General features: G+C 35.0%; 2 protein-coding genes and 1 pseudogene across 2 annotated transcripts; 2 read left to right on the top strand and 1 right to left on the bottom strand.

Annotated features, from left to right (window-relative positions):
• Positions 1 to 50: 50 nt before the first annotated feature.
• On the top strand, positions 51 to 1,871 carry LOC120175762 (copper transport protein ATX1-like). Its single transcript, XM_039182326.1, has 3 exons — positions 51 to 226; positions 526 to 601; positions 1,449 to 1,871. Exons 1-3 carry the CDS (start codon positions 218 to 220, stop codon positions 1,721 to 1,723), a joined length of 360 nt encoding a protein of 119 aa, XP_039038257.1. The 5' UTR covers positions 51 to 217; the 3' UTR covers positions 1,724 to 1,871.
• Positions 1,872 to 20,463: 18,592 nt separating this feature from the next.
• LOC120175778 lies at positions 20,464 to 22,830 on the top strand (annotated as a pseudogene).
• Positions 22,831 to 23,841: 1,011 nt separating this feature from the next.
• LOC120175789 (NAC domain containing protein 50-like) lies at positions 23,842 to 27,173 on the bottom strand. The gene is made up of 4 exons (XM_039182350.1): positions 26,942 to 27,173; positions 26,128 to 26,405; positions 25,343 to 25,576; positions 23,842 to 24,481 (listed from the first exon to the last, which is right to left on the bottom strand). The coding sequence occupies exons 1-4, from the start codon at positions 27,156 to 27,158 to the stop codon at positions 23,843 to 23,845; spliced, it is 1,368 nt and encodes a 455-aa protein (XP_039038281.1). The 5' UTR covers positions 27,159 to 27,173; the 3' UTR covers position 23,842.
• Between the last annotated feature and the right edge of the window lie 627 nt (positions 27,174 to 27,800).

The raw sequence follows: 27,800 nt of genomic DNA, 5'->3' as shown, positions 1-27,800 counted from the left end.
TATATATTCGACCCAATTATTAGTATTAGTTAACTAATAGTATTAGTAACGGTAAGAGCAATATTGAAAAGCGCGTGGACTGGTCCAGGCTACCACGGCACCACCCACAATTCTTTTATAAATTTCGATTCTTTCGACCTCCCTGCTTCATACCAACGCTAAACAATATCTTCCTCCCCTTTCTCATCCTCAGTTTGCATTTGCAAAGCTAAAGGCCATGTCTCAGGTACTCTTTTCTTCTTCTTGGCTGAATCTTTAAGCATTTCTACTATTATTTTCTTTTTGCAATATTTTCTGGATCAAACTTCTTGTTTCTGTAAATTTCGATTTGTATTGGGGTTTCAATTATAAAAAAGAAAAAAGAATAGCCAAAATACCGAATTCGAATGATTTGGTATTTATAAATTGGAGATGAAGATTGACGTATTTAGATTCTAGATTCTTTTCTTCAATTTTAGCCTTAAAAAAAGAGCGAAAAAAGAGTAGCCTATTGTATTTGAACGATATTCACTGGTTTCATTGCAGACCGTTGTTCTCAAGGTTGGTATGTCATGCCAAGGATGTGTTGGAGCCGTTAAGAGAGTTCTGGGAAAAATGGAAGGTCTGTAATCAACAATCTCATCCTTTGGTTTTCTTACACTACAACCACTAGTAAAAACCATATTACTTTGTCATCTAAATTCTCCGTTTTCCATCAAGTACTCATGTTGTACATCTATGTTAGATCACATATATTGGATATGATGAGAGACGACTGCATAATTTTATGTCATGAGCAGGGATTTAAATTACGGTTGCAGTCGTGTTATTAGTTGTGTTGCATTAAACGCAACTACAAACTTAACAGGCGCTATTGTGATGATAGCGGATATCACATTCATGCAATAATGGTTTCTGGTGACACTGTTACCGCTATATAATGAGTGATATTGCGGTAGAGAACTACTATTTAAATCTCTTGTTAGGGATGCTTAAGAAGTTATATTAGAAATCTATGAGTATGAAATTCAATTATCGAGAGGAAAGATAAATAAAATACTTAAATTATGTGGGAATTTGAATTTTTCAGGGGTGAAACCCCAGCACCCGCTCGGTGCATCCTGATTATGATCTTTCAATACTAAGAAAACAAAAACAAGTACTCATGTTGGAAACGTAATTGTATTTGATTCATGTTCATCAACAAGTCCGAGTAACATAGATATTGGGGAAAAGGAAAAAGAGAGGTGTTGGACTGGTGAAGAGGAAACAATTTCATTTTTGTGAATACTGATTTATGATGGCATACTTTGTTGGTATGTGAAATTAGTTCTGCATTCACCATCTTTGGTAAATTGGTAAAGGATTAGCTTCATTTTTACATTCAGGTAGCAAATCATACTCCCAATCTAATCAGTTGCTGTTGTTTTATCTGGTTTGATATATATAAGTCATGGAACACATTTCAGGTGTAGAATCATATGATATAGATTTGGAGCAGCAGAAAGTGACTGTGAAGGGCAACGTTCAGCCTGATGCCGTTCTGCAGACCGTGTCGAAGACTGGAAAGAAGACTGCCTTCTGGGAAGCGGAAACTTCTCCGGCAGAAGCCGAAGCAAAGCCTACAGAAACTCCAGCAGAGGCCGAAGCAAAGCCTACAGAAGCTCAAGCTGAAGGAGAGGCAAAGCCTGCAGAAGCTGAAGCAGAGGAGGCAAAGCCGATAGAGGCTGTTGCCACGGCGTAATCGGTTTCCGGTTTGCTCATGGATTGAGTGGAATATTATTAGCTTTATTAAAAGTTAATGCAAATTTTTATGGATTGTAGAATATATATACTTACCTCCCTTTAACACGGGAGCTAGAATAAGTTGTTGGGGGCTTCTCATGATATCTTTTTCTAATGTGTATTTGTTTTCCTCTTCAATGAAAAATTTTGGGTGTCCTTACTAGTAAACAAAACGAATACTTGCACTTGATTTCCTCAAGTATATAAACTTAGGGTCTGTTTGTTTAGCTGTAATTGGTTTTCCAGAAAATGAATTACTGGAATTTGAATTACTGGAATTTGAATTACTGGAATTTGAATTCTGGAAAATGAATTACATTTCTGTAAAATGAATTACATTTCTGGAAAATGAATTACATTTCTGGAAAACATCTGGAAAACGTTTTATGATGTTTGAAAGATATTATTTAAACATTTTTTCGGTATATTTTAGTGAAATAAAATTTTATAAATTATATTTAATTATTTATTAAAGTAATACTACTATATTATATTTTAAAAATATTAATTAGTATATTTTAATATCTTTACTAAAATATTATTGAAATATAAATAATATTATTCATTATTAAATATATAAAAATTTATTATATTTATTAAATAAAATATAATATCTTATATTATTATAATATAATTGATTATTTATATAATATTAAAAATATAATATATATATTATAAATATTAATAAATATTTTAAATATTTTAATAATTAATATTTTGATGAAAATGATATTAAAATATTTTATTAATATTAAATTCATAAAATAAAATTATTTTGAGTATTTTTGCTTTGAAGTGAAAAGTTCGGAAAATGACTTACGGAAAATGAATCCGTAAGTCATTTTACAGAAAACACAAAGGAAATTCTGTTACTAGGAAAATGAATTACATTCCGGAAAACGAATTACGTGAAACAAACACGGGAAAACGTTTTCCGGAAAACGAATTACGTGAAACAAACACGGGAAAACATTTTCCGGAAAACGAATTACGTGAAACAAACACTGGAATTCGGGGAAAACCAATTCCGTAATTCGAATTACGAGAAACAAACAGACCCTTAGCCAAAAAACTTGTTTATTTAGGGTTAGTTTGACATGGTTTTCGAAAAGTAATTTTTAAAAGTATGATAGAAAAGAATTTTTAAGTGTTGTTTAAAAGTGTAATTTAAAATTTAACGGTTTAAGATTGTTGTTAAAAAATGAGTTTGAAAAGATAAAATGTCCATTATAGATATTATGTTATAAATTAAAAATATATAATTTAAATTATATTTACACATTAATACTATGATATATAAAATACACTTAACTATAATAAAAATATAAAAAATATTTTAAAATAAATCATAAATGATATTTTATATGAAATATTTTATTAAAAATATATATTATTAATACTTTTTTATCGTGTGGATATAAAATATTACGAATAGAATATTAAAAAGTACATTGGTACTTGAAAATTAAAGTGAATTTATTAAAATATAAGCTATAGTAATAACTCACTATTAATATTTTAATCTATAAATTATGAATTTTATTTATTTTAAGTAATTAAAATAAATTATTAAGTAAGAAATAATTTTTTAAAGATGTTAATATTAAATTATTAAAATAAAATATAAATATATAATTGAATGGATCCTATGCATTAGTAAGGGTAAAATTATAATTTGCTTCCAAACACAAAGTTGAAAATAAAAAAACTACAAATTTTAGCTTTTGTGATTAGTTTTAAACTACTGTTTTCACTATAATTTATTCTCATTTTTACCCATTTGATATTGATTTTGCAGTTAAAATAAATTTTGTAACTAAAATTATTTTTAGAAAATCACATCAAATGAGACCTTATTACCCAATTTATCTTCCTCCATAGAATTGAGGTCAAAGAATTTGACTGGAAAATAATTTACTTTTGAATTGATTTAAAAATATAATGGTAAAAATATTAGAAGTACATTACTTTTGAAAAAAAAAATCAATGTGATTATCATATTATTTTTCTTTTCAATGTGGCCTTTAACTCAAAAAACAAATTCAAGGTGACCATTTGATCAATGTTTTTCATCATTAACCTTTACAATACTAGCATGTCAGTTCATGGTATTGATGTGGCAGTTCATCCTCTATGTTTGAGTTACCAATTTAGTCAATCTGTCATGTCATCCGCCACGTTAATCTACCACCCTAGACTTCCATTTCAACACCGTGAACTGTCATGTCAACACCGTGAACTGTCATGTCAACACCGTGAACTGTCATGTCAACACCGTGAACTGCCACATCAACATTGTAACAGTCAATGACGAAAAAATATTGGTCAAAAGGTCATATTGGATTTATTTTTTAAGTTGGTGGATCACATTGAGTCTATTTTTTAAGTTGAAGAGTCGCATTAAGAGAAAAATATAATATGAGGATCATATTATTTTTTTTCAAAAGTACAGAGACCTATGATGTATTTTTTTCAAAATTAATATATGAATATATTGAGCTATCTTATTGGCAAAAGGAAATGTATGAGGATTCAGATTCAAGTAGTTATGTCTAGAGGTTTGTACACGTTGTCTATAAACTAAGAATATCTCATAATCATCTAAAACGTCACAAACATAAATACAAACACGAACGTAGGATTTTATGTTATAGAGCTAATTTGAACTTATAAAATTTCAGGGAGACGAAAATATATTTTCGATAGAAAATACATAAAAAATCTAAAATATGTAGTAATTTTAAAAGTTCAATGGACAACTACCCCGCCTGCCCTACCTGTTATACAATGTAAAACTCTTTTACTTTTATACAAATTTAGAATCGTTGGATGAGTGAAAATATATGTTTGAGAATAAAAGTAAGAAATGTGAAGATATTTATTGAAAGATAAAACATTGAATAATAATTTATTTTCACTCATCCAATGATCCTAAATCTGTGTAGAACTAAAGATTTTTATATTATATTACATATATGCAACCATTGTATAGAATTTTATATATTATGTTACGTGTTAATATTTAATGACATAATTGAATTTTGGTTATTTTCGGTAAATCTTGAATTTACCATTCTTTTGATAGGTTTTTAATATTTATAATATAACATCATAAATAAGTAAATAATAACGAAATCTTAATGCTACTTAATGTAATATCTTATATTATAAAAAAAATATTTATACATCAAGTGATCTATGTGGTAAAAAGTATTCTTTTCATTATATTTATAGAGTGTGTATATATTATTAATTTATTAAAAAATTGAACATATATTACCTTTTAATCACCAAAATTATTAAAAAAATGTGTGTTAATTGAATTTTTTAATATATTTTAAGATGATTACAACATAATACTCGTTCAGAACCTTTATTAACCATTTGCAATTCACATACCACATACGCGGTTGTTTGAACTTAAGACTTTTAGAAAGAACATCAGTCTTACTTCTTTTGTTAATCTAGGAAAATTACAAATGATAATATATATTCTAAAAACTGCAAATCATTTAACAGTAAATATTTGAATATCATGCAGTCGGGGTGCTCCCAAGAGCACTCGTGCTTTAAATTTGATATAAATAATTTACTTGCATATCCTGCCACTTCCCATTAAGATGGATGTGTGCTTCATCTCCCAACTCCCGAATTCCAGAAAGTAGCCGGACTGAACACCTTTGATCCAGGTATTTATTGTTTTTCTGTCCTCCTAATTTGTATATAATTATTTTCAGTGCTGGTTTGTGTTGTTTCATGCCCATGACTTCATCTGAAGGACAGAGAATAACTTGGATTGTTCCAGTCTAGTGATGCTTACGGTGAATGGCTGGCTACATCAACAAAAGTATCTCTGAATTACTTTTCAGCTACTTGGTCGATAGCTATTCAATTTGCCTGTCTTTCTGTATGCTTTACCATTCAACTTTTACTCGAATCTTTTGAATATGATACATCTCTTATCCTTCACATATTAATATGCCAGCATCCTGGTGAGTTAAACTGGTTCGTTGTTGCTCAAATGATTATCTACAGTTCCGTAGTCGCGTTTTCGATTGTGTTGTGTTTACGGCTATTGTTGTTTGCTGATATAGCAAATGCTATTACATCATTGTGGGTATCACTATCATACAATAACAATTTCAGACGGTACAACTACTGTTATTTAACAATTGTTATTCTAATGACAGAATGTTATTTAAAACCCTCTAGTCATTCTAAGTTCCTGTCTGTGACATTTGCGGACTTTTCTATTGAAAATTAAACCAACTTTCGGTGGAAAGTTGGATTTAATTAATCCACCGAATGGCAAATGTCAAAAAGGGTGGCTTTGTGTTGAAAATTAACAATGGTAGAAATTCATTTTTAGTCATTGTAATTTAGGGTATTTACAAATTAGTCCTTAAGCTTCAACTATAAATACCCTAGCTCATTTAGCTTCAAAACCATCCCAAAACATTCTAGCTTTCTTCCAATACTAGAGAGAATATTAGAGAGTTTCTTGAGAGTTGTTTTCTCCTTTTTTATCAAGAGAGAATTATCATTGTTTTCTCCTTGGTCGATCGAGAGAAGTTGTAATTCATATTTTCTCATAGTGAAATTCTTCTACCGTTGCCCGTGGTTTTTATCCTATATTATTTAGGGGTTTTCCACGTAAATTTTGTGTCTTCTTTATCTTCATTTTTATTTTCTCAAATTATCAGTTGCGATTTTGCTCTATTCGATAGCCGTCTTCCGTAACAATTGGTATCAGAGCTAGATTAGAGTGTGTAATATCTGCTTATTGTCTTTGTGGTTGCCACCAAAAGATGGATCCTCCAACATAAGAAAGTAAGAAGGTATTACCCATTCTTTGAAGGTTCCAGAGAACTATTCACGATAGTGAAATAGTGGGAGCTATCCGTAATAGAAGCTATGGAAACGAAATTTGATATTGAAAAATTTAATGGGAGAAATTTCTCATTGTAGAAATTGAAGATGAAGGTCATCCTGAGGAAAGACGGATGTCTAGCAGCTATCAGTGAAAGGCCGATAGATTTTACAGATGACAACAAATGGATCGAAATGAACGGGAATGCTATGGCAAACTTTCATCTAGCATTAGCAGATAAAGTATTGTCAAGCATCGAGGAAAAGAAGACAGCTAAGGAGATATGGGATCATCTCACCAAATTGTACGAGACCACATCGTTGCACAATAAAATTTTCCTTAAGAGGAAATTGTACACTCTCCGTATGCCAGAATCTACTTCAGTGACGGAGCACTTAAACACACTGAACACATTATTTTCTCAGCTTACATCCTTAAGATGTACAATAAGAGAACAAGAACGTGCTGAACATCTACTTCAAAGTCTACCTGATTCGTATGATCAACTCATCATCAACTTGACAAACAGTAATGTCACCAGTCTAGTCTTCGATGACGTTGCAGCTGCTATTCTCCAAGAAGAAAATCGACGCAAGAACAAGGAAGACAGACAAGTAAATCTGCAACAAGCAGAAGCATTGACAACGATGAGAGGAAGATCAACAGAACGTGGCCAAAGCAGCAGTCACAAACATGGTAGATCAAAGTCGAGGAGCAAGAAGAATTTAAAGTGCTATAACTGTGGAAAGAAGGGTCACTTGAAGAAGGATTGTTGGAGTCTAAATAAAAACTCCAATCCACAAGGTAATACTGCAAACACTTCAGATGATGGAGATGCTCTATTCTGTGAAGCATCAACCACCGTGGAAGGAAGAAAAAGATTTACAGATATATGGCTCATTGATTCAGGAGCAACATATCACATGACCTCAAGAAGAGAATGGTTCCATCAATATGAACCTATCTCAGGAGGATCTGTGTATAGTTGCAATGATCATGCCTTAGAGATCGTTGGCGTGGGGACCATCAAATTAAAGATGTATGATGGAACAATTAAAATTGTTCGAGATGTGAGACACGTGAAATGCCTGAAGAAAAATTTATTATCCTACGGATTGTTGGATAATAATGCAAGCAAGATTGAAACACAGAACGGAATCATGAAGGTGTTTCGTGGAGCGCTTGTGGTGCTGAAAGGCGAAAAGATAGCTGCAAACTTATACATGCTGAATGGAGAAACTTTGCTAGAAGCAGAAGCCTCTGTTGCCTCATGTAGTTTAGATTCTGCAATGCTATGACATCAGAAACTTGGACACATGTCAGAACAAGGAATGAAAGTCCTTGTGGAGCAAAATCTACTTCCAGGCTTAACAAAGGTATCACTTACTTTATGTGAGCATTGCATGACAAGTAAGCAGCACGGGTTGAAATTCAACACATCAAATTCTAGAGGCAAAAGTGTTCTAGAACTGGTTCACTCTGACGTATGGCAAGCACCAGTTACATCCCTAGGCGGAGTAAAATATTTTGTCTCATTTATTGATGACTACTCCAGGAAATATTGGGTGTACCCTATTAAGAAGAAGTCCGATGTGTTTTCAACTTTCAAAAACTTCAAAGCGCGGGTGGAACTTGATTCTGGAAATAAAATCAAGTGTTTCAGAACAGATAATGGAGGAGAATACACAAGTGAAGAATTTGATGACTTTTGCAGGAAAGAAGGCATCAAAAGACAGTTCACAGTGGCGAACACTCCTCAACAAAATGGAGTGGCAGAGCGGATGAACAGAACCTTGTTAGAAAGAACAAGAGCAATGTTAAGGGATGCAGGCCTAGAAAAATCATTCTGGGCAGAAGCAGTCAATACCGCCTGTTATTTGGTGAATCGAGCTCCATCAACTGCAATAGAGCTGAAGACACCAATGGAGATGTGGACTGGTAAACCAGCAAATTATTCAAACATCCATGTATTTGGAAGTATAGTGTACGTGATGTACAACTCCCAAGAAATTTCAAAGTTGGATCCAAAATCCAGGAAATGCAAATTCTTGGGGTATGCTGATGGAGTAAAGGGGTATCGCTTATGGGATCCCACTGCCCGCAAAGTGATCATTAGCAGGGATGTTATCTTTGTAGAAGATAAGCTACAAAGAAAAGAAGAAGATGGTAGCACTAAAAAGTCAGAGACTACGCAGATACATGTGGAAAAAGAGTTTGAACAAGGAGATTCTTCTGAAGCAGAACCAACACATGATGAACAAGAACCAGAGAGTTCTGAAGCTCCAACAACTCATCAATCAGATCGTGTGAGAAGACGTCCCAATTGGCACTCAGATTATGTTATAGAAGGTAATATTGCATACTGCCTTTTAACAGAGGACGGTGAGCCATCAACATACCAGGAGGCAATAAACAGCTCAGATGCTTCACTATGGATGATGGCGATGCAAGAAGAAATTGAAGCCCTTCATAAGAATAATACATGGGACCTTGTGCCACTACCACAAGGAAGGAAGTCAATTGGTAACAAATGGGTCTTCAAAATCAATTGAAATGGTGACGATCAAGTAGAGAGGTATCGTGCAAGACTGGTGGTCAAAGGATATGCTCAAAAAGAAGGTATTGATTTCAATAAAATATTTTCTCATGTGGTTCGACTAATAACAGTTCGAGTAGTTTTGGCAATGTGTGCTACATTGAACTTACATCTAGAGTAACTAGATGTTAAAACAACTTTTCTTCATGGAAATCTTGAAGAAGAGATTTACATGCTCCAGCCTGAAGGTTTTGAAGAAAAAGAAAAGAAGAACTTGGTTTGCAAGTTGAACAAATCTCTGTACGGTCTAAAGCAGGCGCCGAGGTGTTGGTATAAGAGATTTGATTCCTTCATTATGTGCATTGGATACAACAGACTTAACGCAGACCCTTGTGCTTATTTCAAGAGGTCTGGTGATAACGATTTTGTTATATTGCTGTTGTATGTAGATGACATGTTAGCTGCAGGACCCAACAAAGATCATATTGAAGAATTGAAGGCACAACTGGCTAGGGAATTTGAAATGAAGGACTTGGGATTAGCAAACAAGATTCTAGGGATGCAAATTCATCGAGACAAAAGTAATTGGAAGATTTGGCTTTCACAAAAGAATTACTTGAAGAAGATCTTGTCATAATTCAACATGCAAGATTGTAAGCCAATTTCTACCCCTCTTCCTATTAACTTAAAGTTATCCCCCAGTATGAGTCCTAGCAGTGAAGAAGAGAGGATGGAGATGTCTCGAGTACCGTATGCATCAACAGTGGGAAATTTAATGTTCGTTATGATATGCACAAGACCAGACATTGCACAAGCAGTGGGAGTGGTTAGTCAGTACATGTCGAATCCAGGAAAAGAGTATTGGAATACAGTAAAGAGGATCTTTAGATACATCAAAGGGACCTCAAATGTTGCATTATGTTACGGAGGATCAAACTTACTTATAAATGGGTATGTCGATTCTGACTATGCAGTGAATTTGGATAAAAGCAAATCTACTACAGGATATGTGTTCAAAGTTGCTGGTGGGGCTGTAAGCTGGGTTTCAAAATTGCAGTCAGTTGTGGCTACATCCACAACAGAAGCAGAATATGTAGCAGCTACACAAGCCAGTAAAGAAGCAATTTGGTTGAAAATGCTATTGGAGGAGCTTGGGCACAATCAAGAGTATGTCTCTCTGTTTTGTGACAGTCAAAGCGCCTTGCATCTAGCAAGGAATCCATCATTTCATTCAAGGATAAAGCACATACGAGTTCAATACCATTTAATTCGTGAAAAGGTGGAAGAAGGGACGGTAGATATGCAGAAGATTCATACCAAAGACAACATAGCAGATTTCATGACGAAGGCGATCAATACCGATAAATTTACTTGGTGTCGATCCTCTTGTGGCCTATCAGAAACGTAAGCAACATGATGGTACAAGGTAGAAAGAATGGTGTGAAGATATGATTGTTTTAATCAAATCTTCAAGTGTGAGATTGTTGAAAATTAAACCAACTTTCGGTGGAAAGTTGGATTTAATTAATCCACCGAATGGAAAATGTCAAAAAGGGTGGCTTTGTGTTGAAAATTAACAATGGTAGAAATGCATTTTTAGTCATTGTAATTTAGGGTATTTACAAATTAGTCCTTAAGCTTCAACTATAAATACCCTAGCTCATTTAGCTTCAAAACCATCCCAAAGCATTCTAGCTTTCTTCCAATACTAGAGAGAATATTAGAGAGTTTCTTGAGAGTTGTTTTCTCTTTTTTTATCAAGAGAGAATTATCATTTTTTTCTCCTTGGTCGATCGAGAGAAGTTGTAATTCCTATTTTGTCATAGTGAAATTCTTCTACCGTTGCCTGTGGTTTTTACCCTATATTATTTAGGGGTTTTCCACGTAAATTTTGTGTCTTATTTATCTTCATTTTTATTTTCTCAAATTATCAGTTGCGATTTTGCTCTATTCGATAGCCGTCTTCCGCAACATTTTCTGCTTTTAACTTATTCACAAGATTCACCGAGCACTGGTTATTTGTGCTTCTGTATTGTTCCTACAGTTCTGTTAAATTGTTCATGTTCATACTTTGCACAACTCAATGTAAAACTGAGTATAGAGGCCTGGGGAAATATTAGGATCAAAACAGGAAATTATGAGGATTTAGTACTCATTCCTTTATCTATATCTTCAACTTCTTTTATCTTTGTTGCCCTCATGTGGAGAATATTTCCCTATGGATTGGTTAAAAAAATCTAGTTCTGGAGTTTAAGATTGAATTATTAACAATTATTTTCTGGTTATGTTTTTATACAATGAAAATGTAACCCTCTAAGAACGATGTGGGTGGCCCGATCTGATCCGGGGTGTCACATTAGGGCACCGGAGCGACTCACCATAAAAACTTTAGAAAAATTAATTTTTTTTGTTAAATCATGTAAAATCATAAAATCAATTTATAAATACAAAATGTAAAATTTATCAGTATTCAGAAATAAAAACATATTTTCAGACTCGTATATATAACAAAATACAACCTACATGCCCCCTAATCACATGCACCGTACTCCGCAAGTAAAGCTGATGGAACTCCCTTACTGAAGTCGATAGCTGCATTGGTAAGATTCTTTAAACCTGAAATGGTGAGTAATAGAGTGAGCTTTGAGAAGCTCAATAATACAATACTACCATTTGATGCTACGGGACAAGCAGATAAATGGAAAGACATAAAATTTCCTTTTTGACTCAGACTTATACAAGTTTTCGGGATAACATGGGGTTCCACTGATAGTTCATTGAGTAGAAGCCATGAAGATCTCAGTTCATAGGAAACATTCATAGTATCAAGTTTTCAGAAGATCTAATAGGATGTCTAGTGTGTTCCAACCAAAATCAATGAAAAGATATAATCATTTGAAAACAATAATTGTTTACAACATATTTTCAAAACCATAGTAGAACCCTCCAACCAAACTCCATTATGCAGTTCCCCATAACTGCATCTATAAGGGCTTACCCTAAGCACACAACAAAGGGAGCCAACCTAAGGGTATGCATTGGGGCCTATGAGCCTACCCAAGGGTACCCTTAAGTTCGTAAGGATTTACCAGCTAGATTAGGGCTGAACCTCCATACTCTAGAATCATATCCATATAAAAATCCAGTAGAAATCAGTTTTAAGCGTAAATCATAATATCGGAATCATGATCCAGTAAAACGTCGGAACGTAACCATGAAATAAACCATATAATAGATTTCCACCTATACACCATATGTAGTCCCATTATTAACCCAAGGGAGTGCCTTGGAGCCTGAGAGCTTACCCAAGGGTCACCTTATGTCCGTAAGGATTTACCAGCTTGATCAGAGCTGTACTTCCATACTCCAGCCTACAAGATAATATCCCAATAAAACAGTTCGAGTATAACTAGTGAAAACTGGAAACCATAGTTCATAAACTAGTAAATTCCATGATTCCATAAATCAAGAACAATTCATATTTTTCGGTGAAAATCATAATCGGAGAACACATACCATGTTGTCACGGTTCATAAACCAGTAAATCAATAATTTCGCTAAAACTCATTTCAAAACATATAAAATCGTCATGTAGTACATGTGGAACACACTAGAGGATCCAAGTATTTTTCAGAAGCACTTAATAGCATCAGAAAAAACATGAAATTTATTTAATTGGATCGAATTCCATGAACGAGGTTCTATTGAAAGGAATCGATTACTAATGGAACTAATCAGACATTTAAAGTTGATACTTTAGAATCCAACTATGATTCAGGTGCATCAGGAAGGTGTTCAGGAACCTTTATACAAAATAAATTCTAGATTCAGATTTACAGAGAGTGATTCCATTACTCAAACAATCAAGGGTATTCAGGATTATGCATTGAATTAACATGATTTTAGTTCAATTGAACCAAATGGGGTATTCAGAATCCTTTGCATCTGAGTTACTTGTGTTTTCAGATATGACCAGAGTGATTTGAGCTGATAAGGGAGAAGAGAAGATCCACGACATTTACAATATGTGTCGATCTATCGGATTATAGAGTTAACTTGAGCTGAACAACTCCCAAAACTAATACACGTTGATCGGTCAATTCATTGTCCTTCCAGGGTATTCACTCTTTACTACCAATAATTATTATTCATTGATCACCTTCAGAATCATCACTAAAGATATCTTATAGAGACGAACATATATTCCAATGGTCTTTACTTCATTCTCAGGCTACAACACTGTCAAGAAATGCAGACATACTTGATTCATGATTTACAATCCATGGGGACAATACATCATGTAAGTTCATCAGCGTTTCCAAACTTATCAAAGTCACTCACTTAATCCTAAGTCATTGAGGTTACTTAGGTCATTTAGTATTCGAGGTTGATTTATTCTTTTCAAATTTGAAAGTATTATTTATTACAGTGCTTAGACGTTCCTTGGGTCATTTTACATTCCAGAGGCATTCCAATATAGATACGGAATTCATTTCAATGATTCCAAAGTTCCAGTGAATTAGAACATAAATTAATAGGTTTGTCTCCCTTATCATAGCCATCCATTGCACTTTTTACACTTTAAGCGTATCATCATCATTCCACTCAATTCTGTCAGTGGCATACTTCTGATACATTAGGTTTAAATGAAATCTAGTTCCTTTAGCGTCCAGGGTATTTTGTTCCTTTGATCATTGGAGGTTATTATAGTTATTATGAAGCTCAAGGACATTTCAGTAATTCCTTTCAATTCAATCATATACAAATTTTGTCGATAATTAATCCAGTATGTCCTTTCGGAATTATTATACACCTTCGAGAGAAGTCTTAGTCTTTTACAGTACAATTCGTAATTTTACACTCTAGGGCTATTTTAGATAATATCTTATCCATAATTCTCAACATTTAACCTTTAACTAGATTAATCATAGTTTACAAGTCCTGAGTTTGATTGATTAAATCATTGAATTTAGATTTGTTTACGATCGATCTACCAATTTCTCTTTTTCGAACTGTCTGAATCTTATATAATGTCATGTCATTATTCCAATTTACATCTGAGTCCGATGATAATTAATTACATCTAATAGACTAAGCATTTCCTTTCATGCAATTACCAATTATCAATGTTTTCCAGAATGCATGCAAAAGGTAATAGAGTATTACCTCGATTTCTGATCCATATCGATTGATCATTTTAAACTCCATTTGATCGCCCTCAAAACTGAATTCAACGTCCAATAATCCCTCGGATACAAAGCAACCGAATTTAAGTCAGAAATTGAACTTAAATGAGAAACTAACTTGAATCCAAAGATAAAACATTAAAAAACAGCTTACCATGTGCGAATTTGGCAAAATAGGCTTCGGATTCGGACTCTAGACGTCGAAAAATATAAAATGGGACCATTTCGAAAAAGTTGACTTTTTGGTCAAAGTTAATAGTCAAGTCAATGGTTTGACTCAGACGAGTTGACTCAGATTGAGTTGACTCGGACATGTTAACTCGGGTCGAGTTGACTCGGTGATTGGATCGAACTAGGCGGTCGAGTAGGCGAGTCGACCCGGTTCTGGAAAATTCCCTGGACCCAAAACAAGCCCCACGCACGGTCGAACGATTCACCAGAAAGTAACCAAACACCAAAACAACCCACAATCAATCCAAAAATAAGCCAAATCTACCTTAATTAAACTGAAAAACGATCGAAGCTTACCCCTAAAGGCGGTCGATGACGGCGCAATGATGGAGGCGTCCCTCACCTGGGTTTTGTTCGCACATCACCGGTGAAGCTGATGGCGGTGGCGATGTGCCTAACTGGTGTCGAAAAATCTCTCAATCGACGAAAATCAACAGGGAAGTTAATGGCATCGATGAAGCTTTCGAGGGCTCTCCATGATAGACGACAACGAGATTCGGCGAATGGAGGGTTGGGCTATGACCGGGAAAGAGAGACGTTTTCGGTGGCGGCGGTGGTGGCGGTGCACGCTACTGCCGACCGGAGGTGCAACGATGGGTTGTTTGATTTGGGTCGATGGATATTCTAGAATTGGATTATTTGGCATATGGGATTTAATTCTGATGTTGGGGAATAAATTTTCACTTACCATTAAAAAAAATAGGCAAATTCAGGATTGGGTCTCTGGATTTCTAACACTTTCCAAAACTAGCCCAAAATTTCATAAACTTACAATTGTGTCCTAAATTATTCCTTTTTTACAACTTTAATTTTTACTTTAAAACTAATAACATTTAGCTCCTAAAGTGAGGTGTGACAGAAAACATAGATAATAACCTTCTTCATCTAAATATCACTTTTGTGTTTGAACATGTGCGGCGACGTGTTAGCCCTTAGGGTACACCCTTTTTAAGCATTAAAAAATTGTTCCTAGATTTAGGGTTTTATTCCATCGAGTCGAGTTAAAAATGTTTGAATTATTTAAGTTGACGAGTTATATTTTATAACTCAAACTTTATTTGAATATTTATAATATTATTATACTATTTGATTCTAATTTAGGCGGTTTTCTATAACCATATATGATGTATATATATATTCATATGTGATATGCATGTATCATGCATAGTTGAAGGATTCAACTTGAACTTGAAAATTAATCGAGTAATTATTAAAAATTTTGAGTTCTTCTACTTCTATTTATGGGTCAATATCCAACTAAGAATATAATAATTTGTTTGTCTTTATTTTTCATTTTTAAATTTAAATTTAAATAAAGATTATTATTATTACTATATCTAACTCAGTTGGTAGAGCACAAGGCTCTTAATCTTGAGGTGTGGGATCGAGTCCCACGGAGGGCATTTCATAATTTGGAGGTCTCCTACGGAAGCTGCTCTCAACCTAGTGTTGGGGGCAGCCTACTATCCTACCTCCCCTTATCCCATTACATATGAGAATAAGGGTCAGTTAATTTATTTTTTTATTATTATAATTCGAGCAAAGGTGGATCGAAGAAATCAATTTTGGACAGATGTAAGTGTAAGCAAGGCATTCCAATGATTGGTGGTGAGGAGATATGGTAATAACCAGATGTTTAGTTTGATTTCAATGAAAATGACCTTGTCATTTCTCACTTATTTCGTCTTGTTTTCTTATTAGCATAAATCTCAAGGTGACGTTCACTCACTTTGTTAACCATCTTTTGAAGCCACAAATATGTTTCATTCACTATCGGTATCATCCCGAGTTGAGATAGAAAATTTTAAATTAGGCGAGTTGATGAATTTTATTTTATAATTCAAATTTTATTTAAAATTTGTTCGAATCAAGTTTATAAAATTTAAATTGAATTGACTGTATTTATGTTTAATTTTATTGTAAATATTTATAATATTAGATTTAAATTTGTTGACCTTTACATACGATTGTCATTGAGTTTCAGTGGGACCAATGGTATATTTACATACTTTAGAACTACTCACTCTCGACCTCTCTGCTAATCGATTCTCCGGAGAAATCCCACCGTGGATCGGAGAAAGGCTCTCGAATTTGATCATCATTGGCCTCCGGTCGAACATGTTCCACGGGAAAATAGCGGACCAAATCTGTGGCCTACCATCTCTCCAAATCCTGGACCTCTGTCACAACAATTTACCAGGGAAAATCCCAACATGCATCAAGAATCTCACGGCAAAGATCACGAGAAACAAATCGAATGGCACAATATCTTACAAGACATCGAAGGGATGCTTTTTCGACAACATAGCACTTACAATGAAAGGGGCGGTGTTAAATTATTATATTATTCATGGCGTGAGAGATTAATTATATTAGTGAAAGGGATAGTTCATTTTTAAAATTTTTGACTATTTCCAATCAATGGATTGATCATTCGATGGAATAGGTCAATCTTTTGTCTACTGAAATCACAAAGATTGTTATCTTTTTATGAAAGGATCAATCATTCGAACAAAGTGATCAATTAATTTGATAAGAAATTGAATATTTTAGTCTAAATCTTGGAAAATTTGAATAATTTTTTAGCGATTTTATTGTTAATTTTATAAATATTTATTATATCAAAATATTATAATTCAAATTATAGCAAAATGGTTAGTTAATTAACGATAAATACATTAAATTGATGCGATAAGTTTTCATGACAAAATGCTAACATGATCAATTCGTGCTAGATCAACAATAAATTTTAAAAGTAAATTATTTTCGTCTAATAAGGTGATTATAAATACCACCACCATTTTTTTTTGAGTGAATTATACATAACCAACCATCTAACTAAATTATTATTTTAATTTAATATAAAATATATATTTAACTAAAATATTATTTAATTAAAAATTATTTTATTTTTTCTAAATACTTTACCAGTAATTAAGATAAAAAAATCTATTGAAAGGATCAATTTGATGTTTTAAAAATATACAAAAAATCAATTTATTCATTTGTAATAATATTCTTATTTATTAGAGGATAATGTCGTGAATAGAGGCGATTTTCCCGATATATCATCGTCCACCGCTTTTTTCCCGATCAGGCATCGTTCAGACTATATTTCCCGATCTAACATTCTTTGCAGTAAGGCGCACCCTCTTGCAGTGCGCTTAACGCTGATTTGACGCCACGTGGGGTCAGACGCGCCCCTTACAGCGCGTTTAACGCTGATTTGACGTCGCGTAAGGTAAGACGCGCTAAATATCCAGTATATGAACCCCAAGTTGGATCTGCAAACATAGACTCATAATAACCTCCAGGAGGGGTCATAAAACTCTGTGAAGGTGGCAACGGCGGGGTCATAAAAAACCAGGTGAAGGCAGCGGCATCTGGTAATGGAAATGCGGTGACGGCATCATATATGGTTGCGGTATGTAAGTCGTTGCAGACGGTGGCTGTTGTGAAGGTCCTGCTGGTGCAGCTGAGGATGAAACGAGAGCACCTGCTCTCTGTCCATGAGTCGGGGGACGATGGTGCTGTGTCGATGAACGTCTTTGTCGACGTCATGGAAAGGTCCGCCCTCGTGCATCCTCGGGAAGTAGAAACGGTTTCCCGTTTCTGTTGAACCACTCATAATAATCATCACCAACTATCAAGTCATAAACATAAATGGGCTCTCTACGGGGAAGGCGCCGATGTCGATCCTCCCACAACACGACCCACTCATGATGTCTCACCAGCCAATCTGTATCAGTCTTGCCGCGTCTATCTGTGCTATGCAACTCGTCCATATTGCGAGGTGCTTCCGGAATTGGTTGAAAACAACCAAATTGCCGGAGCACATGATCGGTGGAGTGCCACTCGACGGTCGCATAACAGATCAAAGGGACCATCGCCATCCAAACATCTGATGGGTTCCTCAACTCAGGTGGGATCACCGTCTTCACATCATCATTAGAATATGGCACTCATTCAAACTAAAACAAATAATATATATATAATTTTTATCAAAATAATAATATAATTATATAACTATAATCTAAAATCGATTTTTAAACATTAAAATTCATACTTGTGTGCCAGCCTTATAATCGATTAGCACCATAATTTTTTCTAAATCATCATGTAGCTCCTGATGATTTTTCCTGTCAGTAGACCACCTATTCAAGAAAAAAATTATTATACACTGTATAAAATGATTAATATACGAAACCAGTTTTATAATTACCTCAAGAGTAGCGGAAATACGAATGGATTCTTCATAACGAGACATAAAAAGGGCAATCGATACCATGCCTAAGGCTGCAGCAGCAGGAGACATCCGCCGATAGCATTACGCCTGTAGTCAGTGGCTCGACACATCTCTCTGTACAGGAAAGCCAAAACTGCCGAGCCCCAACTGAGTGATTTGGCCACACGAAAGTCGACAAGATGTCGCAACCACATACAGTGAACTTGGTTGCGCGATTTGTCCGGCATCAACAATCTTCTTGTCAGCTGCAGTATGCATGCCTGTGCATATATTTTAACTTCATCATCTGACGCGTCCTCTCTCAACTCCCTAAAATTGGCATCTAACCAATTTAACGGTATCCGACCACCGTTAAAACTTTCTGGGACACGTCCTAGATTATCCCGACACAAAGCAGTCTAGGAACCTTACGCGATCCCCGATATCACATCTCCATTCACCGGAAGCCCCAGGTGCATAGAAACATCCTCAAGTGTAATCGTGCACTCTCTGCACGGAAGGTGAAATGTGTGGGTCTCCGACCTCCACCGCTCTACTAAGGCAGAAATAAGGTCTGGTTCTATCTTACAGTGACCCTGATATCTACCTATGTAACCGAATCCAGCCTCTACTAAATACGGCAAGACACGACTAAGTATCACTAACTTAAGGTTCCTAATAAAAGGATTTAATACACGGTCCTTCTCCTAAAATTAAATAATTACAAAAATTAATTCTTAATCTAATAATCATGCATTAAATAAATCAACAAATTATTACTAATAATTTTAATTAAATTAAAACGTTAAAATGTTATCGTATCAGTAAAGTGTCGAGATATATGATTTCCATCCAAGCGAAGTAGATCGTCTTCCATTTTATATCTGCAAAAAAATAATTAAGTAAAATATTAAATAAGTTAAATACTTAAATAAATTAAATACAAAATATTAAAAATATAATAAAATATACCTTAGACAGAGATTATAAGAGTATTTGAGAGAAGTTGAGAGAAATTGAGAGAATTTAGTGTGATGAAAGTAATTGAGGATGGAGGTATTTATAAGGAGGGATTGGGGTGTGAAACGTCGGGGTAGGTGGATAATTATACCTAAGGCGTGCTGTAGGGGGCGCGCCTTACTGACGCGTGACAGATTCTCAGGTAAGACACGATCCTTGCCACGTGCTATATCATACGTGGCCTAAGGCGCGCTCCAGGGATCGCGCTATACACACGTGTATCATATGTCAATAAGGCGCGCATCATGGGGCGCGTCTTACCCCATGTGACGTCAAATCAGCGTTAAGCATGTTGTAGGGGCGTGTCTTTTTGCAAAGGGTGTTAAATCTAGAAATATAGTCTGAACGGTATCTGATAAAAAAAAACGGTGAACGATGATACATCGAAAAAATCGGCGTGAATAGATCACAAAATTTTGGTTTTTTTTAATTTGACCTTTGATGATCTAACCCTAGGTTCAGCACTTCCTTTGATTTGGCTTTCTTGTGTCCTCTTAAACCCTAACCCCATTGCAAAAGTTACTTTTGCATTTTGTTTCTCAAAGCGAAGAGAGCCCAATTTCTACCGAATTCTCGGCCGTGCAAGTGAAACCGAGGTATTTATTATTAGCTATTCTGTGGATTTACAGCAATGGTGGGTCTTTCTGTAGGAGAAAAGCATTTCATACAAGGTGGAATTGCCCAAGACCTTCGTTCAGATGGTCGAAAAAGGTTAACTTACCGACCCATATACGTTGAAACTGGAGTTATTCCTCAGGTGTGTGGAATCTTCTGCTAATTACTTTCAACCCCAACAACAATATTTCTCTTTAGCTTTTGTTTTTTGTTCATTAAAGTGTATTGTGACAGGCACATGGTTCAGAAAGAGTTAGGCTTGGTGCAACTGATGTTATTGCCAGTGTCAAGGTATTTATCTTTAGATGTCAAATTTTACTTGGGGAAAACAGATTTTTAATAGAAAATATAAATAAATTATATAGGAATTTTAAATTTTTAGGCGGCGTGGGTCCGTCTCTGGTTGTGCTAATTTATTTTTTTGCAGGCTGAACTTGGAAAACCAAGTGCATTGCAACCTGACAAAGGAAAGATTGCTATATACGTTGATTGTAGTCCAACTGCGGCACCAATGTTTGAGGTGGTTTTTGCTTTAGCTGTGAAGTTATGACCTTTAGTTGATTGAATTTGTTGAATTGACATGAATATTTTTCGTTTTCTTCTATTTCTTTGTTTCTTTTAAAAAGAATATCCTTGTTAATGTCAGTTAAGGTAATATTGCAATTTTGCTTACATAGAAAGTAAAATGGGGGCGTGTTGGAACAGTGAGTAATTTTTCTAGTTTCATGATATGCATGCTTTAACATCCATGTATGCAATTATCGAATTTTCTTCCTCGGAGAACATGATATTTATGAGGAGTTTTGAATGGCTAGTTGCAGCCCTTTTAGACTGGTTGTATGCTAAATGCTATTCTCTCTTTATTGGAAGGTTGGACTTTTGCGATTTGAATCTCACTTTTGGTCTCTGTGTGTGAGTGAGTGCCCTTTTCTCTTTGGTTAAAAGAAAATGTGTAGGAGTAGCACTGTTCTAGTCTTTATGTTTTTCCTTTTGCTTTTCATACTCTTTCTTATGTAATCACAACTTAGCAACATTCATATGTCTTTAAGCCTCAATTATGGTATCATAATCCATTATTCACTTTGTTTTACGTGTTAAATTCTTGTATTTCATTTTGCACAGGGTAGAGGGGGTGAGGAGTTATCGACAGAGCTCTCACTTGCTCTGCAACGTTGCCTCTTGGGTGGCAAAAGTGGAGCAGGTAGACCTTCTTAGATATGATTAATCTCCTGTAATTCATTGTTGTTTTATATTTTGTTACTCTCCTTCAGTTTGAGAATGTAGTTATTTTAATCCATATATTTCAGGAGCTGGAATTGATCCTGCATCTCTGGTGGTCGTGGAAGGAAAAGTGTGCTGGGATCTCTATATTGATGGTCTTGTTATTAGTTCAGAAGGAATTTGCTCGATGCCCTTGCCGCTGTTATTAAGGTACTTGAAGTCATATTTTCTTCCCTCTTGGTTGGTGTGACTCAGGTTTAGATTTCAAATTAAGTTCCAAGTATTGAAAAGCAATTTTACATGTTATTAGAGGAAATGGGATCTTAATCATTTGTGCTCAGTTTGAGTCTGCCTTGAGTTACGCTGCCTAATTCGTCGAAAACCTGCCTGATAGTCCAGTGTTTCCTGTATATGGCATCTTGAGGTCCCATTTTTTTGCATCAATTAACAGTTTCATGTAAATTTCTGTGAGCCATGTACTCAAGTTGTGTTTACATTGGTGCTTCGTATTTAATTCATCGGTTGATGTAAAATAGCCTTTTTTTACCCTAAACTGATTAAAGTTCTTTTCTGTCAACCTCCTTTTCATTTCGCCTTTTTAAATGACTTCTCAACAGTTTAATCTGATATTTAAGTCAAGGTGATTGTACTGGCTCTCAAAACTTGAAATTAACTACATGATTTGTTGTTTGTAAAGGCTGCTTTAAGCAATACTGGCATCCCTAAGGTCGATGTTGAAGCCGAGACAAAAGGTGATGACCAACCTGAAGTCAGCATAAGTGATGAAGAGTTTCTACAGTTCGACACATCTGGGATTCCCGTTGTAGTTACAATAACAAAGGTAAAGCAGTGCATTATAATTTTTTGTCAATTGCCGAAAAGAATTTCGCTATCTCATCTTTATATTCTTGCATGCACCTAGGTGGGGAGGCACTATATCGTCGATGCTACATCAGAAGAGGAATCACAGATGTGCTCAGCTGTCTCGATTTCCGTCAATCGGAAAGGGCACATCTGTGGCGTCACGAAACGGGGAGGTGCTGGCCTAGACCCGAGCATTATTCTTGACATGATATCGGTAGCAAAACATGCAAGTGAGCAGCTAATAAACAAATTGGCTTCGGAGATTGCTGCTGCAGAGGCTAGTGAAGAGGAATCTTGACTTTTGCTTTTGACATTTATAGGACTTGTTCGAAATATGATTTCGGAATGTTGGTAAAATTTTTATAGGTTAAAAAGAGACTGAATTAAACTAAAAATTAAAAATTATTTAGGATTTTAATTTTATTGGCAATTGAGTTTCTCGTAATGTTTTGTGGAATATGGATGTTGGAAGGTTTATCGCTCTCCTCACGTTCCTTAATTTGGCATTGTCGCAATGTTTTCTTGTTTGAAGCAAGCATGCTGCCGGGTTGGCACCTGATTGTTTTGAGCCAAGCCTTGCAATCGAACACCCAAACAACCTCCTTTTCTTCCTCATAATCCATTCAGCCAAACCGCTGATGTATACTGGATCGCCGACACTGTTATCGCTCTCGACTCCAGCAGTTTAGTGCTTACAGGTCGTGCTGTCTGTTTTCAATGATCTCGCAATGCCGAAATTCTTGAGGCGCTTGTTGTTTTCTATGGAATCCAACTGGCGGTCAAGTTTGATTTCCCGCAACTCATTATAGAGAGCGATCTTCCAATGTTGTTTGCCAATTGGAGAATCATTATACTGATTTTTTCGGTGCTTCGTTTCTATCTAGACGAAGCTCGACGTTTATTAGATTCTCAGCCCCAATTCAACATACGATGTGTTTGCCGCGATGCAAATGGTGCCCCGCATGACCTTGCTAAGTCTTCATCCTCCTTGCTTTCTTTTGACTATAACTGTCCATCTTGTATTTCCGATGTTACGGGTATCATTTTCGGACTAATGAATACGAGTCTACACCATCTACACTAGTTGAGAAGGGAAATTTTCGCAAATGCATAAAAAATCTAGGTATAAATAAGCAGCAACGCTACAACATTCTTCAACAACCAAATGCTAATACATTGTCCACCAAGAAAACCATAAAACAGTTGGAGTACTTATGCTCTTCTTTGCTTACATTTTTACAGAAGTAGGGTGCAAGTAACATATAGAAGAAATTATTGCAGATGTTGTGATACAAACCAGATGCTATCTCTTAGGGATGGCTACGTGAGCCTACTCTACCATTCCTGCCTCCACGGTTTCTCCCCTTCAGGTCCTCATTCTCCTCGATAAGAAAATCTAATCTCGACTGTAGAATGTTCACCATTGCTTGAGCACTCATCATTTCGAGCTTCAATGTCTCCCTCTCGGCAGAAATCTTCCGGACCTCATCCTGCAATTCCTTGATAAGTTTCATGCAGCCAGGAGGCAACATTGAATCCAGATTAGCAGTTTCATATATCGGTGGTGGAACACGAGGCTTCTTCTCTCTGGTTTCTCTGGATTCCATTAAAGAAAATTCCAAGAGTGCAGAAACTGCCGTCGTTGTATCCGATGACGGTGACATTGTGGTTGTCACAGCTGTTGTTGTAGATGAACAATGATCCTGAGTTGCTCTAGTCGAGTTCTCGGAAACATTTTCATGGTTGGGTCCTGAATCGTTCTGGCGTCTTCTCTTGTAATGGATTAGCGGTAAGGGTGCTTCTCTATTAACCAAACATAAAGAAGGGCCTTTATCCGATCTCTCCATCTTGCATGCAGTTAGTGAAGGACGGACATCTGTTCTCTCATTCGGTGACTTCCTCATACCTTCATCATCATCTAGAACATCCTCATCAGCATTTTGAATCTCCTGGAAGTGCTAAAGAAGTTTCAGAAATGCATTTTGAAAATTTATTTTAATATTAGATGAAACAAGCCTTAGGTAGAAACAACTACTAAACAAATAAAGTGTCTTAACGATTTGCAACAATCGAATTATTATTGTTTGAACTTCACGTTTGATTGCAAATAAAGCTTCATCTTAATGCATATAAAACCTTGAATACATCTTCACCACTAGGAGAAACAAAAATATAAAGATGACAATCATATTCATAGCAGAATCACAAGCAAACAACATTTACAGTTCCAAGCATAAAAGTAAAACGACAGGAAAACATGGTACACACCACATGAGGAGATGCAGAGCAAAAGCAGTTCGGTTTAAAGAACCCAAATCACATAATTTATTGTCAAGATGCTTCTTAGTATCAGACTATTACTCTGGGAATTTCCGTACGTTTAATCTACAGATTCCATCAATCTGTCTTCTTCGAGAAGCAACACAGGGAAAAAAGGCCACAGCTTCACGGCATGCACACGACTCTTTCTAAAGTGTAAAACCATGCCAAGATTACAACGCATCACAATTAATATTTACTAGCTATTTGGGACCAAACTACTTAAGCGGCTTTAATCTGTAGACTGGTTGTAAATTTACCCAAAATAGTCACAATTCAATTAGCTTAATAATACAGTAAAAGGCCTAAACATCCTTGACATAAATAGTTTGGCAGAGCTGGCGTAAGTGGACTCCATTTCTCTAGTAAGTTAAACAATAGAGAGATCCCAAGTTTGAAAGTTAAATGCTCATGATATCAGTTTGGTATCGAGCATCTACAATAAACCTCGATAAAAAAAGATGCAGAAGCAATAAAAAATAAAGACAAACCTGCTCAAAACTAATCCTTTGAACACCATTGCTTGCAATCACTGCATTCTTAGCCGCTGCCACTTCCTTCACATCTATCAAATTATTTCCATCTACATCATCATCCCCAACATCTACTCCAGGAACCAATGCTTCTGAACCATCATCCCATTCTGCCTCAATGAAAGGGGCATAACGGTTTCCATTGGGTGGTCCGATATTATTCTTATGAAATACTCTACATAGCACATACCCCTTGAACAACAAAAGGAAAAAAATAGAAAGGAAAAGAAACAATTCTTATAAGATTAGTTTCAATAATTGTACAATAGTAAAGTTCGGTTTAGAGAAAATTATTGGACTGCTAAATTTAAAGTTTCAAATTACCAACGGCTCTATGGAATAGTCTGAACTACCAACATCAAGCAAGGTGCACATGCATGTTTATTGTATCAAGTAAAACATCATAATGAATGACAACCTGAATCACATTTATCATTCATTTTCTAAATTTTCTCGGCAACCAAATTGTGATGAAACCAAAGCAGCAAAAATACAAACAGTTCCCCTCATCATACTTCAAATGTCATATGTTCTCCATACAGAATAATGTGTTTACAGTATGTAAGTTGTTCATTATAATCAGACCAACGCAACACAATCCATCACAGAAGACATAATGTACTAAAGTATTTCATGTTAAATTTCTTTTAACATAAATAGAAATATAAACCATAACATCAATACTTGCAGCCAAGCTTAACAGATCGCCACCAAGATCAAGATCAAATTAAAAGGTCTCAGACCTGCAATGCCCCAATTCTTTCAAATTCTTCTTCAACAAGCCGATACTCGTGCATAACCCAATTGGTCCGCAACCCATCTGGAGCTCTCCCATTATGAAATACTAGAGTCTTTTTCATCCCAATAAGCTGTCCATTGTGGCGGACTTCTCGGTCCTTCCCTGTGGCCTTCCAATACCCTTGGTTTGTAGCCCTATTCATTCTTCCTCCATTCCCATACTTTTTGTCCAGTAAACTGAAAAAATACCATTCCTGGTCTCTGGTTTTCAACCTTGACTTGTCTAAAAAACTCACCAAGAAGAAACTTTAGTACCATGGCTTAAAATGAACTAAAATCCACCAGTACACAGCAGAAAAACAGTATAATGCAGAAATCCAAGCACTTACCACAACATAAAAGAGGAGAGAAAAACAAAGAAAAGGAAACAGAAATCCACAAAGAAAATATCCATGAATACCATTTCTTAGTGAACTGGTAACGAAGGATACTACATTTAACTAGTAAAGACAATGCATTTGTATATTGTCACAGGTTCTTAAGAACTTGAACAGATAATATTTCAAAATATTCTAAGAAAATACTGGAATGATCCAATAGAGAAATGTTCAAACATGCAAATAAGAACAAAATATTTCACAATATTCTTAATTTCTTCACTAAGAAACCTTTGCAAAAAAAAAAAAAAAACCCCTTAAACACAGCTTTACCAAATGTAAAGCTTTTAAAACATAAACCTCTAAATTTTCAGAATATTTCAGAAAAATATTTTAACAAAAAAAAATAAAAGAATAAATTTAAAAAAACCAAACAATCAACCTGAAAGGTCCCAAGGCTCATGCTTGTAAATATCAACTTCAGCAATAGCGTTAAATCTGACAGGCCTGTTTGAAACTTTTCTTGTCAAGTAATAGCTAGCCAATTCCTCATCTGTTGGGTGGAATCGAAACCCAGGTGCTAACGCCGTCGCTGAACCTCTCGTCTCCGCCGCCGCAGATGGTGATGCAACTATAGCTAAAGATTTTTCACCACGCATGGCGATAACTTTTTCAGGAAAATGGAAATAGTTGATTTTGTGGGTGGAGAAGGAAGAGTTCAAAGGAGAAAGGAAATGAAAAAAAAGAAGTTTTTGATTGATGATGAAGGAAGAAGGTACCTTCGATTGCAAGAAATTTTCAAAATAAACACATTTTTGGGGTTTAGCAGAGCAGAGTAAAATGAAATTATTTTTATTATTTATTTACTGCTGAATTTAATTTTTTTTATTAGATTAACCTAGTATGGAAATCGATCTGGATGTGTCAGATTTTCAGTTAACCCAACTTAAATAGTTAGAAATATACATTCCACTCAAAATTTAATATGCTTTCGGTTTAGGGTGATTTCACCTGATTAAAATTTGATCTGTCTTTTAAGATAAAAACATGTATTTGATTCAACTTGATTTGATATATATAATTTTTAATTTTATTTGATAAAATAAGAATCTAATTAAAAAAATATATATAAAATAATATTATTGTAATTATCTTTAAATATATAAGATATAATTATGTATATTTTTTTATCTTCGGTCAAGTTTTATTCACCCTAAAACCAAATTTGACCTAACCCAAACAAATAATCTAAAAAATTGAATCAACACGACTTAAATTTAATTGTTTAAAAAAAAAGTCGA

The sequence above is a fragment of the Hibiscus syriacus genome, unplaced genomic scaffold (genome assembly GCF_006381635.1).
Source record: "Hibiscus syriacus cultivar Baekdansim isolate YM2019G1 unplaced genomic scaffold, ASM638163v2 tig00112215_pilon, whole genome shotgun sequence".
NCBI lineage: Eukaryota > Viridiplantae > Streptophyta > Magnoliopsida > Malvales > Malvaceae > Hibiscus > Hibiscus syriacus.
The sequence above is the reverse complement of the archived record's forward strand: the minus strand, read 5'-3'. Positions and strand labels throughout refer to the sequence as shown.

What these genes read in the sequence shown, in the direction of transcription:
- LOC120175762 (XM_039182326.1), top strand. An exon ending in AGTTCTGGGAAAAATGGAAG is followed by an intron (nt 602 to 1,448) that starts GTCTGTAATCAA and finishes AACACATTTCAG; the next exon opens with GTGTAGAATCATATGATATA.
- LOC120175789 (XM_039182350.1), bottom strand. Translation starts at nt 27,158, where the DNA reads ATGCGTGGTGAAAAATCTTTAGCTATAGTTGCATCACCATCTGCGGCG. An exon ending in AAAGAATTGGGGCATTGCAG is followed by an intron (nt 25,577 to 26,127) that starts GTCTGAGACCTT and finishes TTGTTGTTCAAG; the next exon opens with GGGTATGTGCTATGTAGAGT. An exon ending in AAAGGATTAGTTTTGAGCAG is followed by an intron (nt 24,482 to 25,342) that starts GTTTGTCTTTAT and finishes TAGCACTTCCAG; the next exon opens with GAGATTCAAAATGCTGATGA.